Source organism: Gobio gobio (assembly GCF_949357685.1).
Source record: "Gobio gobio genome assembly, chromosome: 1".
In the NCBI taxonomy this organism is placed as follows: domain Eukaryota; kingdom Metazoa; phylum Chordata; class Actinopteri; order Cypriniformes; family Gobionidae; genus Gobio; species Gobio gobio.
In genome coordinates, this window is record NC_137097.1 from 31,303,489 (window position 1) to 31,317,998 (window position 14,510).

General features: G+C 37.8%; 1 protein-coding gene across 1 annotated transcript in view; it reads right to left on the minus strand.

Moving 5' to 3' along the window:
* Window positions 1–14,510, minus strand: part of LOC307125781 (uncharacterized protein) — a 238,644-nt gene that overhangs the window by 175,822 nt on the left and 48,312 nt on the right. The window contains exon 3 of the mRNA XM_079815890.1: window positions 1,694–1,816. Coding sequence (XP_079672016.1) covers window positions 1,694–1,816 — 123 coding nt within the window. The remainder of the gene's footprint in view (window positions 1–1,693; window positions 1,817–14,510) is intronic.

Consider the following 14,510-nt stretch of genomic DNA (forward strand, 5'->3'; position numbering starts at 1 on the left):
GTCTAAACCATCAAATAAACAACAAATAGCCGGTGTCAAAATGACCGGATTGGAGAGTAGTTATTTTAAAAGTTTATATCTTAAATGGGCGTAAATAGTTTGGAGAAATAGGAGAATATGATATTATTAGTTCTACATTCGATCGGTCTTAAAGGGGCACCGTCTAATAAACCTGCTGACGATTGAGCCATTAATTCGAATCGAACAAAAGGTAAATAGAAAATATTCATATCTCTTGAATTAATAACTTTTGCTTTTATAAGCATTAATCTATCAATTTATACAGTGAAAACTATGCAGTGTTATTTTACATTTCATTACTTTATTAGATTTCTTTGTAGATTTGTTCTTTACTGTAATATTAATGTTAGCAGACATTCCGAATGCCTGCACACTGGTCCATTTACAAATAGAAGTTTTATATTTTTGTTCAAACTTTGCGGTTTCTTTTGCTATAGATATTTTACTTTTCAGATTATAAAGCCATGTTAATTATGTTCTTAATTATGTTTTTTTTATTTTTTTTAATAAAAAAAATAAAATAAAGTATAATAAAAAGAACCGGTAAGAATACTGTTAAAGTACCGGATCGATAAGCAGTATCGGTAAGAGTAGTAATACCATTAAAACCTTAACGATACCGATCCCTATTAGTAATACAGTGAAAATTAGTAGATTTGGTTAGCATGTTGATTTACGATGTGTATCCCTAAAACTTCTGGTTGTGCCCCTAAAATTTTCAGTTGGGGGCTGTGCTCCTAGTGAAAAAAGTTAGTCTGGAGCCCTGTAACCAAATGTTCACTTGAGACAAAACAGATAATGTTTGCATTAATACTCACCAAGACTAATATTTTAAAATACTGTAATTCTATACGTGTATATCGGGATCGCGCTCTGTGTATCATCTTTGTGTAAACGCTTCGGACATGTCAATCAGCGCAAGTAGGATCAGAGAGACAAAGGAAAGGTACTCCTCTCAGAAACCGTACAAATAAAGATACTTTTAGATGCTTGATTGCTATTTGAGGCATTGGGATCGCTAGACGAGGGCTTAAATGAACAAATTTTTGTGAAAACCTCAAAAAGCGACCAAAATTGACATTTTTCATTTTTGCCTGTAGCTCGTAATTATCGCGTACGCGACTCATTTTGCCAGCACGGGTATTATGTATGATAGAAGTTTAGAGACGGGTATTATGTATGATAGAAGTTTAGAGACAATCAGTCGATTCATAGGATGTGATTATTGACTGATTCATGGCTGATCGATCAGAGTATCCTTACAAAACTTACATTTATATATTAATATTTCAAATATTGAAATGAGCAAAGATTTTGCAGCACCTCTAGCCATTCGTCACGACAACCAGTTGATTTTATTTATTCCCAATAAATTAAATAAAACCCTGTCTTGTTTCAGTTTCATCAAGATTGATCATTTCAGTGCATCACTAATTTTAAGGTTAACTGTCAATATAACACAGATGTAAAAAAAGTCATTCCTGTGCAAATGGAGATCTAACAGAAAAATTACAGAGAGAAGCATAAGAAAGCACTATTTAACAAAGCCACTTTAACAAAGGTGAAAGGATTTCTTTCTCTGCATCACAACTTACTTGTTACTTGTACTTGTTAAATAGCTTTAACTTTGTGCATTCTGTGTTCTTGTGTCTCTCACCCTGATGATACTCACACAGGGTCAAAGGTCACTGCTCCATCACTGAATTGTGGGTGCTCATGCATGGGGTTGTTACTCCTTATGGACAAACAGTTGGACACTGGAGAAGCTGCTCTCTTTCTTTTCCTGTTGTTGATTCTGAGAAGAAGAAGAAAAAAAAAAGAAACATTTCAAATAGTTTCTTTGCAGTTTATTTGTCTGCTCCATTAAATTGTAATGATTTGCTAATTATTGTCTATATTTTGAGACAAAGGTCTTCTTAATGATTTTCAGTTTTGTTCAAGCAACATTTCTTCAATAACAGAAGGACATGTAAAAGTATTTGGGGTAAAAGGCACCTTGCTGTTTGGGCTAAAGGCACAATGATTAACATGATAATTAATATCTGGCTGATTTTCCCATTTGGTGACATGACAAGGTTAGATTCAGATGTTTAATATCATTTATTAAGTTGGGTGTCCAGCAACCTTAGAGATAATCACCATATTTATAATGAAAATCATAGCATATAATAAAATATCACAATTATTGTTATTGTTAAGCCAATATTAAAGAGATATAAATATTAAATCTCCTTCAAAGATAGTTTTTATATATATTTTCTGTTTTTAAAATGTTAAATGACAGTATATTTATTAAACAAATGCATTTCCTTTATTTATCAAAATAAACAGAAAGTACAAACTTTGCTGAATTGATTGTTTTAAACAATTATTAACTTATGTATTATGTAAAACATATTACTTTATAGCTAACATATTCGTATAAATACTGAGGGCCTTTTTCTTCTCAAAAATTACCTTAATTTAAGCTTCTATAACTTTGTTTTATTTTTAGGGGCCAAGCACCGAAGGTGCGGAGGCACCTATTGTAATCGTTAGATTTCTTATTATTATTATTAGGGGCCAAGCACCGAAGGTGCGGAGGCACCTATTGTAATCGTTAGATTTCTTATTATTAGGGGCCAAGCACCGAAGGTGCGGAGGCACCTATTGTAATCGTTAGATTTCTTATTATTATTATTAGGGGCCAAGCACCGAAGGTGCGGAGGCACCTATTGTAATCGTTAGATTTCTTATTATTATTATTATTATTATTATTATTCCGCCATGGAAGTCTATGGCAGCCCATAGAACCGCTTGCGGGAAAGTTGTGAAATTTGGTACTCTGATAGAGGTTATTACCAATAGTACCCACACCAATTTTGGAGTCTCTAAATCAATCTCTCTAGCGCCACCACCTGTCCAAAGTTTGACTCATGTTTTTGCTAATAACTTTTGAACCATAAGGGCTAGAAACAAAATCTTTTTTTCTTTCGATTTATTGGTTTAAGCCGATTCGAACGCACCCTATGACGTCATTTCCGTCATTACAATGTTCCCGCCATTTTGAATTAACCAAAACCCAACTTTTTCAAACTCCTCCTAGGCCGTTGGTCCGATTTACACCAAAATTGAACCAGAACATCTCCAGACAGGGTTGACAAAAAAACATGGAATTCAAGTTGATTCGTTAAATCGTTTTTGATTAACACGCAAACAAATTTTACGTAAAGCTTGAAAAAACACACTTGAGGCAATATCTCCGCAACGCTTTATTGTATTCAAACCAAACTTGGTACAAGTCATCACAAGCATGACCTGAGGCAACATGCAGCGTTTGAGCGCAGCGCCACCTACTGGTCCAGAGATACGAAAAATGGCTATTTTTGCTTATAACTTCTGAATTGTTTGTCCAAAAATCATAAAAGTGGTCTCGTTAGATTCAGGACGGCATGCCGAGTCGTATGATATCCAATTTTACCATATCGGCCATTTTGACTGTCGGCCATTTTGAATTATGTACTAAAATGCTGTATTTTATGAACGCATGAACGGATTTTTACGAAACTCGGTATGGGTCATCAGCACGATGTTCTGAAGTAGCCTGACAAGTTTCAAAACAGCGCCACCTAGTGGATAATTTTTTTTTTCAAACGCCTATAACTTTAAGTGGGGTTGACTTATTTTCATGGGACTAACTTTTTTTGTCTCCTGAATCCTTGCCAAGTCCAACGATACCAGACTTGCCAGGTTTCAGTGTATGGTTTGCGCAGCGCGGTAATTTAGCACTTAAAAAACGTTAGCTGATATCTTCGAAACCGCTAGTCCGATCGAGACGAAACCAGCGCCAGAAAATCGGAAACATAGGTCGATAGCTATATGTCAATGCCCAAATGTCAAAATATTGATAGTAAGGGGTTGTAAAATCCAATCAAAGTCAAGTGTCAGTCACTTTTTACATGTTTTTTCATATAAATGTCTATAACTCCAAAACGAAATGAGATATTTTCACCAAAATTGACACACACATGTATGGGCTCACTCCGATGACACAAAAAAAAAATTGTAGGATTGTGCCTCTTGGTGGCGCTATAATAGAACAAAACATGACATTGGCACTATACAACTCAATGTTTTAATGTGGTGTTTTAACGGTTTTGCTTCAAATGTCTTTACTAATTTTTTCAGTTGGTCTGCTGCTATCTTCCATGTTTGCTTCTGTTGCGCTTGGCCCCGTTAATGGCTGCTTGCAGCTATATTTATTATTATTATTATTCCGCCATGGAAGTCTATGGCAGCCCATAGAACCGTTTGCGGGAAAATTATGAAATTTGGTACACTGATAGAGGACATTACCAATAGTACCCACACCAATTTTGGAGTCTCTAAATCAATCTCTCTAGCGCCACCACCTGTCCAAAGTTTGACTAATGTTTTTGCTATTAACTTTTGAACCATAAGGGCTAGAAACACAATCTTTTTTTCTTTTAATTCCTTGGCTCAAGACAATTCGATCACACCCTATGACGTAATTTCTGTCATTACAATTTTCCCGCCATTTTGAATTAACCGAAACCCAACTTTTTCGAACTCCTCCTAGGCCGTTGGTCCGATTTACACGAAAATTTAACCAGATCATCTCCAGACAGTGTTGACAAAAAAACATGGAATTCAAGTTGATTCGTTAAATCGTTTTTGATTAACACGCAAACAAATTTTACGTAACGCTTGAAAAACACACTTAAGCCAATATCTCCGCAACGCTTTATTATATTCAAACCAAACTTGGTACAAGTTATCACAAGCATAACCTGAGGCAACATGCAGCGTTTCGGCGCAGCGCCACCTACTGGTCCAGAGATACGAAAAATGGCTATTTTTGCTTATAACTTCTGAACTGTTTTTCCAAAAATCATAAAAGTGGTCTCGTTAGAGTCAGGACGGCATGCCAAGTCGTCTGATATCCAATTTTACCATATCGGCCATTTTGACTGTCGGCCATTTTGAATTATGTACTAAAATGCTGTATTTTATGAACGCATGAACGGATCGTTACGAAACTCGGTATGGGTCATCAGCACGAGAACCGGAAGTAGCCTGGCAAGTTTCGAAACAGCGCCACCTAGTGGATAATTTTTTTTTCCAAACGCTTATAACTTTGGGTGGGGTTGACTTATTTTCATGGGACTAACTTTTTTTGTCTCCTGAATCCTTGCCGAGTCCAACGATACCAGATTTGCCAGGTTTTGGCATATGGTTTGTGCAGCGCGGTAATTTAGCGCTTAAAAATATTAGCTGATATCTTCGAAACCGCTAGTCCGATCGAGACGAAACCAGCGCCAGAAAATCGGAAACATAGGTCGATAGCTTTTAGTTACAGCCCAAATGTCAAAATATTGATAGTAAGGGGTAGTAAAATCCAATCAAAGTCAAGTGTCAGTCATTTTTTACATGTTTTTTCATATAAATGTCTATAACTCCAAAACGAAATGAGATATTTTCACCAAAATTGACACACACATTTATGGGCTCACTCCGATGACACATACAAAAAATTGTAGGATTTTGCCTCTTGGTGGCGCTATAATAGAACAAAACATGACATTGGCACTATACAACTCAGTGTTTTAATGTGGTGTTTTAACGGTTTTGCTTCAAATGTCTATACTCATTTTTTCAGTTGGTCTGCTGCTATCTTCCTTGTTTGCTTCTGTTGCGCTTGGCCCCGTTAATGGCTGCTTGCAGCTATATTTATTATTATTATTATTCCGCCATGGAAGTCTATGGCAGCCCATAGAACCGCTTGCGGGAAAGTTGTGAAATTTGGTACACTGATAGAGGTTATTACCAATAGTACCCACACCAATTTTGGAGTCTCTAAATCAATCTCTCTAGCGCCACCACCTGTCCAAAGTTTGACTCATGTTTTTGCTAATAACTTTTGAACCATAAGGGCTAGAAACAAAATCTTTTTTTCTTTCGATTTATTGGTTTAAGCCGATTCGATCGCACCCTATGACGTCATTTACATCATTACAATGTTCCCGCCATTTTGAATTAACCGAAACCCAACTTTTTCGAACTCCTCCTAGGCCGTTGGTCCGATTTACACGAAAATTGAACCAGATCATCTCCAGACAGTGTTGACAAAAAAACATGGAATTCAAGTTGATTCGTTAAATCGTTTTTGATTTACACGCAAACAAATTTTACGTAATGCTTGAAAAAACACACTTAAGCCAATATCTCCGCAACGCTTTATCGTATTCAAACCAAACTTGGTACAAGTCATCACAAGCATGACTTGAGGCAACATGCAGCGTTTCGGCGCAGCGCCACCTACTGGTCCGGAGATACGAAAAATGGCTATTTTTGCTTATAACTTCTGAACTATTTGTCCAAAAATCATAAAAGTGATCTCGTTAGATTCAGGACGGCATGCCGAGTCGTCTGATATCCAATTTTACCATATCGGCCATTTTGACTGTCGGCCATTTTGAATTATGTTCTAAAATGCTGTATTTTATGAACGCATGAACGGATTTTTACGAAACTCGGTATGGGTCATCAGCACGATGTTCTGAAGTAGCCTGACAAGTTTCAAAACAGCGCCACCTAGTGGATAATTTTTTTTTTCAAACGCCTATAACTTTAAGTGGGGTTGACTTATTTTCATGGGACTAACTTTTTTTGTCTCCTGAATCCTTGCCAAGTCCAACGATACCAGACTTGCCAGGTTTCAGCGTATGGTTTGTGCAGCGCGGTAATTTAGCGCTTAAAAAACATTAGCTGATATCTTCGAAACCGCTAGTCCGATCGAGACGAAACGAGCGCCAGAAAATCGGAAACATAGGTCGATAGCTATACATCAATGCCCAAATGTCAAAATATTGATAGTAAGGGGTAGTAAAATCCAATCAAAGTCAAGTGTCAGTAATTTTTTACATGTTTTTTCATATAAATGTCTATAACTCCAAAACGAAATGAGATATTTTCACCAAAATTGACACACACATGTATGGGCTCAATCCGATGACACATAAAAAAAATTGTAGGATTGTGCCTCTTGGTGGCGCTATAATAGAACAAAACATGACATTGGCACTGTACAACTCAATGTTTTAATGTGGTGTTTTAACGGTTTTGCTTCAAATGTCTTTACTCATTTTTTCAGTTGGTCTGCTGCTATCTTCCTTGTTTGCTTCTGTTGCGCTTGGCCCCGTTAATTAGGGGCCAAGCACCGAAGGTGCGGAGGCACCTATTGTAATCGTTAGATTTCTTATTATTATTATTATTATTATTATTATTCCGCCATGGAAGTCTATGGCAGCCCATAGAACCGCTTGCGGGAAAGTTGTGAAATTTGGTACTCTGATAGAGGTTATTACCAATAGTACCCACACCAATTTTGGAGTCTCTAAATCAATCTCTCTAGCGCCACCACCTGTCCAAAGTTTGACTCATGTTTTTGCTAATAACTTTTGAACCATAAGGGCTAGAAACAAAATCTTTTTTTCTTTCGATTTATTGGTTTAAGCCGATTCGAACGCACCCTATGACGTCATTTCCGTCATTACAATGTTCCCGCCATTTTGAATTAACCAAAACCCAACTTTTTCAAACTCCTCCTAGGCCGTTGGTCCGATTTACACCAAAATTGAACCAGAACATCTCCAGACAGGGTTGACAAAAAAACATGGAATTCAAGTTGATTCGTTAAATCGTTTTTGATTAACACGCAAACAAATTTTACGTAAAGCTTGAAAAAACACACTTGAGGCAATATCTCCGCAACGCTTTATTGTATTCAAACCAAACTTGGTACAAGTCATCACAAGCATGACCTGAGGCAACATGCAGCGTTTGAGCGCAGCGCCACCTACTGGTCCAGAGATACGAAAAATGGCTATTTTTGCTTATAACTTCTGAATTGTTTGTCCAAAAATCATAAAAGTGGTCTCGTTAGATTCAGGACGGCATGCCGAGTCGTATGATATCCAATTTTACCATATCGGCCATTTTGACTGTCGGCCATTTTGAATTATGTACTAAAATGCTGTATTTTATGAACGCATGAACGGATTTTTACGAAACTCGGTATGGGTCATCAGCACGATGTTCTGAAGTAGCCTGACAAGTTTCAAAACAGCGCCACCTAGTGGATAATTTTTTTTTTCAAACGCCTATAACTTTAAGTGGGGTTGACTTATTTTCATGGGACTAACTTTTTTTGTCTCCTGAATCCTTGCCAAGTCCAACGATACCAGACTTGCCAGGTTTCAGTGTATGGTTTGCGCAGCGCGGTAATTTAGCACTTAAAAAACGTTAGCTGATATCTTCGAAACCGCTAGTCCGATCGAGACGAAACCAGCGCCAGAAAATCGGAAACATAGGTCGATAGCTAAATGTCAATGCCCAAATGTCAAAATATTGATAGTAAGGGGTTGTAAAATCCAATCAAAGTCAAGTGTCAGTCACTTTTTACATGTTTTTTCATATAAATGTCTATAACTCCAAAACGAAATGAGATATTTTCACCAAAATTGACACACACATGTATGGGCTCACTCCGATGACACAAAAAAAAAATTGTAGGATTGTGCCTCTTGGTGGCGCTATAATAGAACAAAACATGACATTGGCACTATACAACTCAATGTTTTAATGTGGTGTTTTAACGGTTTTGCTTCAAATGTCTTTACTAATTTTTTCAGTTGGTCTGCTGCTATCTTCCATGTTTGCTTCTGTTGCGCTTGGCCCCGTTAATGGCTGCTTGCAGCTATATTTATTATTATTATTATTATTCCGCCATGGAAGTCTATGGCAGCCCATAGAACCGCTTGCGGGAAAGTTGTGAAATTTGGTACTCTGATAGAGGTTATTACCAATAGTACCCACACCAATTTTGGAGTCTCTAAATCAATCTCTCTAGCGCCACCACCTGTCCAAAGTTTGACTCATGTTTTTGCTAATAACTTTTGAACCATAAGGGCTAGAAACAAAATCTTTTTTTCTTTCGATTTATTGGTTTAAGCCGATTCGAACGCACCCTATGACGTCATTTCCGTCATTACAATGTTCCCGCCATTTTGAATTAACCAAAACCCAACTTTTTCAAACTCCTCCTAGGCCGTTGGTCCGATTTACACCAAAATTGAACCAGAACATCTCCAGACAGGGTTGACAAAAAAACATGGAATTCAAGTTGATTCGTTAAATCGTTTTTGATTAACACGCAAACAAATTTTACGTAAAGCTTGAAAAAACACACTTGAGGCAATATCTCCGCAACGCTTTATTGTATTCAAACCAAACTTGGTACAAGTCATCACAAGCATGACCTGAGGCAACATGCAGCGTTTGAGCGCAGCGCCACCTACTGGTCCAGAGATACGAAAAATGGCTATTTTTGCTTATAACTTCTGAATTGTTTGTCCAAAAATCATAAAAGTGGTCTCGTTAGATTCAGGACGGCATGCCGAGTCGTATGATATCCAATTTTACCATATCGGCCATTTTGACTGTCGGCCATTTTGAATTATGTACTAAAATGCTGTATTTTATGAACGCATGAACGGATTTTTACGAAACTCGGTATGGGTCATCAGCACGATGTTCTGAAGTAGCCTGACAAGTTTCAAAACAGCGCCACCTAGTGGATAATTTTTTTTTTCAAACGCCTATAACTTTAAGTGGGGTTGACTTATTTTCATGGGACTAACTTTTTTTGTCTCCTGAATCCTTGCCAAGTCCAACGATACCAGACTTGCCAGGTTTCAGTGTATGGTTTGCGCAGCGCGGTAATTTAGCACTTAAAAAACGTTAGCTGATATCTTCGAAACCGCTAGTCCGATCGAGACGAAACCAGCGCCAGAAAATCGGAAACATAGGTCGATAGCTAAATGTCAATGCCCAAATGTCAAAATATTGATAGTAAGGGGTTGTAAAATCCAATCAAAGTCAAGTGTCAGTCACTTTTTACATGTTTTTTCATATAAATGTCTATAACTCCAAAACGAAATGAGATATTTTCACCAAAATTGACACACACATGTATGGGCTCACTCCGATGACACAAAAAAAAAATTGTAGGATTGTGCCTCTTGGTGGCGCTATAATAGAACAAAACATGACATTGGCACTATACAACTCAATGTTTTAATGTGGTGTTTTAACGGTTTTGCTTCAAATGTCTTTACTAATTTTTTCAGTTGGTCTGCTGCTATCTTCCATGTTTGCTTCTGTTGCGCTTGGCCCCGTTAATGGCTGCTTGCAGCTATATTTATTATTATTATTATTATTATTCCGCCATGGAAGTCTATGGCAGCCCATAGAACCGCTTGCGGGAAAGTTGTGAAATTTGGTACACTGATAGAGGTTATTACCAATAGTACCCACACCAATTTTGGAGTCTCTAAATCAATCTCTCTAGCGCCACCACCTGTCCAAAGTTTGACTCATGTTTTTGCTAATAACTTTTGAACCATAAGGGCTAGAAACAAAATCTTTTTTTCTTTCGATTTATTGGTTTAAGCCGATTCGATCGCACCCTATGACGTCATTTACATCATTACAATGTTCCCGCCATTTTGAATTAACCGAAACCCAACTTTTTCGAACTCCTCCTAGGCCGTTGGTCCGATTTACACGAAAATTGAACCAGATCATCTCCAGACAGTGTTGACAAAAAAACATGGAATTCAAGTTGATTCGTTAAATCGTTTTTGATTTACACGCAAACAAATTTTACGTAATGCTTGAAAAAACACACTTAAGCCAATATCTCCGCAACGCTTTATCGTATTCAAACCAAACTTGGTACAAGTCATCACAAGCATGACTTGAGGCAACATGCAGCGTTTCGGCGCAGCGCCACCTACTGGTCCGGAGATACGAAAAATGGCTATTTTTGCTTATAACTTCTGAACTATTTGTCCAAAAATCATAAAAGTGATCTCGTTAGATTCAGGACGGCATGCCGAGTCGTCTGATATCCAATTTTACCATATCGGCCATTTTGACTGTCGGCCATTTTGAATTATGTTCTAAAATGCTGTATTTTATGAACGCATGAACGGATTTTTACGAAACTCGGTATGGGTCATCAGCACGATGTTCTGAAGTAGCCTGACAAGTTTCAAAACAGCGCCACCTAGTGGATAATTTTTTTTTTCAAACGCCTATAACTTTAAGTGGGGTTGACTTATTTTCATGGGACTAACTTTTTTTGTCTCCTGAATCCTTGCCAAGTCCAACGATACCAGACTTGCCAGGTTTCAGCGTATGGTTTGTGCAGCGCGGTAATTTAGCGCTTAAAAAACATTAGCTGATATCTTCGAAACCGCTAGTCCGATCGAGACGAAACGAGCGCCAGAAAATCGGAAACATAGGTCGATAGCTATACATCAATGCCCAAATGTCAAAATATTGATAGTAAGGGGTAGTAAAATCCAATCAAAGTCAAGTGTCAGTAATTTTTTACATGTTTTTTCATATAAATGTCTATAACTCCAAAACGAAATGAGATATTTTCACCAAAATTGACACACACATGTATGGGCTCAATCCGATGACACATAAAAAAAATTGTAGGATTGTGCCTCTTGGTGGCGCTATAATAGAACAAAACATGACATTGGCACTGTACAACTCAATGTTTTAATGTGGTGTTTTAACGGTTTTGCTTCAAATGTCTTTACTCATTTTTTCAGTTGGTCTGCTGCTATCTTCCTTGTTTGCTTCTGTTGCGCTTGGCCCCGTTAATGGCTGCTTGCAGCTATATTTAGGGGCCAAGCACCGAAGGTGCGGAGGCACCTATTGTAATCGTTAGATTTCTTATTATTATTAGGGGCCAAGCACCGAAGGTGCGGAGGCACCTATTGTAATCGTTAGATTTCTTATTATTATTATTATTATTATTATTATTCCGCCATGGAAGTCTATGGCAGCCCATAGAACCGCTTGCGGGAAAGTTGTGAAATTTGGTACACTGATAGAGGTTATTACCAATAGTACCCACACCAATTTTGGAGTCTCTAAATCAATCTCTCTAGCGCCACCACCTGTCCAAAGTTTGACTCATGTTTTTGCTAATAACTTTTGAACCATAAGGGCTAGAAACAAAATCTTTTTTTCTTTCGATTTATTGGTTTAAGCCGATTCGATCGCACCCTATGACGTCATTTACATCATTACAATGTTCCCGCCATTTTGAATTAACCGAAACCCAACTTTTTCAAACTCCTCCTAGGCCGTTGGTCCGATTTACACGAAAATTGAACCAGATCATCTCCAGACAGTGTTGACAAAAAAACATGGAATTCAAGTTGATTCGTTAAATCGTTTTTGATTTACACGCAAACAAATTTTACGTAATGCTTGAAAAAACACACTTAAGCCAATATCTCCGCAACGCTTTATCGTATTCAAACCAAACTTGGTACACGTCATCACAAGCATGACTTGAGGCAACATGCAGCGTTTCGGCGCAGCGCCACCTACTGGTCCGGAGATACGAAAAATGGCTATTTTTGCTTATAACTTCTGAACTATTTGTCCAAAAATCATAAAAGTGATCTCGTTAGATTCAGGACGGCATGCCGAGTCGTCTGATATCCAATTTTACCATATCGGCCATTTTGACTGTCGGCCATTTTGAATTATGTTCTAAAATGCTGTATTTTATGAACGCATGAACGGATTTTTACGAAACTCGGTATGGGTCATCAGCACGATGTTCTGAAGTAGCCTGACAAGTTTCAAAACAGCGCCACCTAGTGGATAATTTTTTTTTTCAAACGCCTATAACTTTAAGTGGGGTTGACTTATTTTCATGGGACTAACTTTTTTTGTCTCCTGAATCCTTGCCAAGTCCAACGATACCAGACTTGCCAGGTTTCAGCGTATGGTTTGTGCAGCACGGTAATTTAGCGCTTAAAAAACATTAGCTGATATCTTCGAAACCGCTAGTCCGATCGAGACGAAACCAGCGCCAGAAAATCGGAAACATAGGTCGATAGCTATACATCAATGCCCAAATGTCAAAATATTGATAGTAAGGGGTAGTAAAATCCAATCAAAGTCAAGTGTCAGTCATTTTTTACATGTTTTTTCATATAAATGTCTATAACTCCAAAACGAAATGAGATATTTTCACCAAAATTGACACACACATGTATGGGCTCAATCCGATGACATATAAAAAAAATTGTAGGATTGTGCCTCTTGGTGGCGCTATAATAGAACAAAACATGACATTGGCACTGTACAACTCAATGTTTTAATGTGGTGTTTTAACGGTTTTGCTTCAAATGTCTTTACTCATTTTTTCAGTTGGTCTGCTGCTATCTTCCTTGTTTGCTTCTGTTGCGCTTGGCCCCGTTAATGGCTGCTTGCAGCTATATTTATTATTATTATTATTATTCCGCCATGGAAGTCTATGGCAGCCCATAGAACCGCTTGCGGGAAAGTTGTGAAATTTGGTACACTGATAGAGGTTATTACCAATAGTACCCACACCAATTTTGGAGTCTCTAAATCAATCTCTCTAGCGCCACCACCTGTCCAAAGTTTGACTCATGTTTTTGCTAATAACTTTTGAACCATAAGGGCTAGAAACAAAATCTTTTTTTCTTTCGATTTATTGGTTTAAGCCGATTCGATCGCACCCTATGACGTCATTTACATCATTACAATGTTCCCGCCATTTTGAATTAACCGAAACCCAACTTTTTCGAACTCCTCCTAGGCCGTTGGTCCGATTTACACGAAAATTGAACCAGATCATCTCCAGACAGTGTTGACAAAAAAACATGGAATTCAAGTTGATTCGTTAAATCGTTTTTGATTTACACGCAAACAAATTTTACGTAATGCTTGAAAAAACACACTTAAGCCAATATCTCCGCAACGCTTTATCGTATTCAAACCAAACTTGGTACAAGTCATCACAAGCATGACTTGAGGCAACATGCAGCGTTTCGGCGCAGCGCCACCTACTGGTCCGGAGATACGAAAAATGGCTATTTTTGCTTATAACTTCTGAACTATTTGTCCAAAAATCATAAAAGTGATCTCGTTAGATTCAGGACGGCATGCCGAGTCGTCTGATATCCAATTTTACCATATCGGCCATTTTGACTGTCGGCCATTTTGAATTATGTTCTAAAATGCTGTATTTTATGAACGCATGAACGGATTTTTACGAAACTCGGTATGGGTCATCAGCACGATGTTCTGAAGTAGCCTGACAAGTTTCAAAACAGCGCCACCTAGTGGATAATTTTTTTTTTCAAACGCCTATAACTTTAAGTGGGGTTGACTTATTTTCATGGGACTAACTTTTTTTGTCTCCTGAATCCTTGCCAAGTCCAACGATACCAGACTTGCCAGGTTTCAGCGTATGGTTTGTGCAGCGCGGTAATTTAGCGCTTAAAAAACATTAGCTGATATCTTCGAAACCGCTAGTCCGATCGAGACGAAACGAGCGCCAGAAAATCGGAAACATAGGT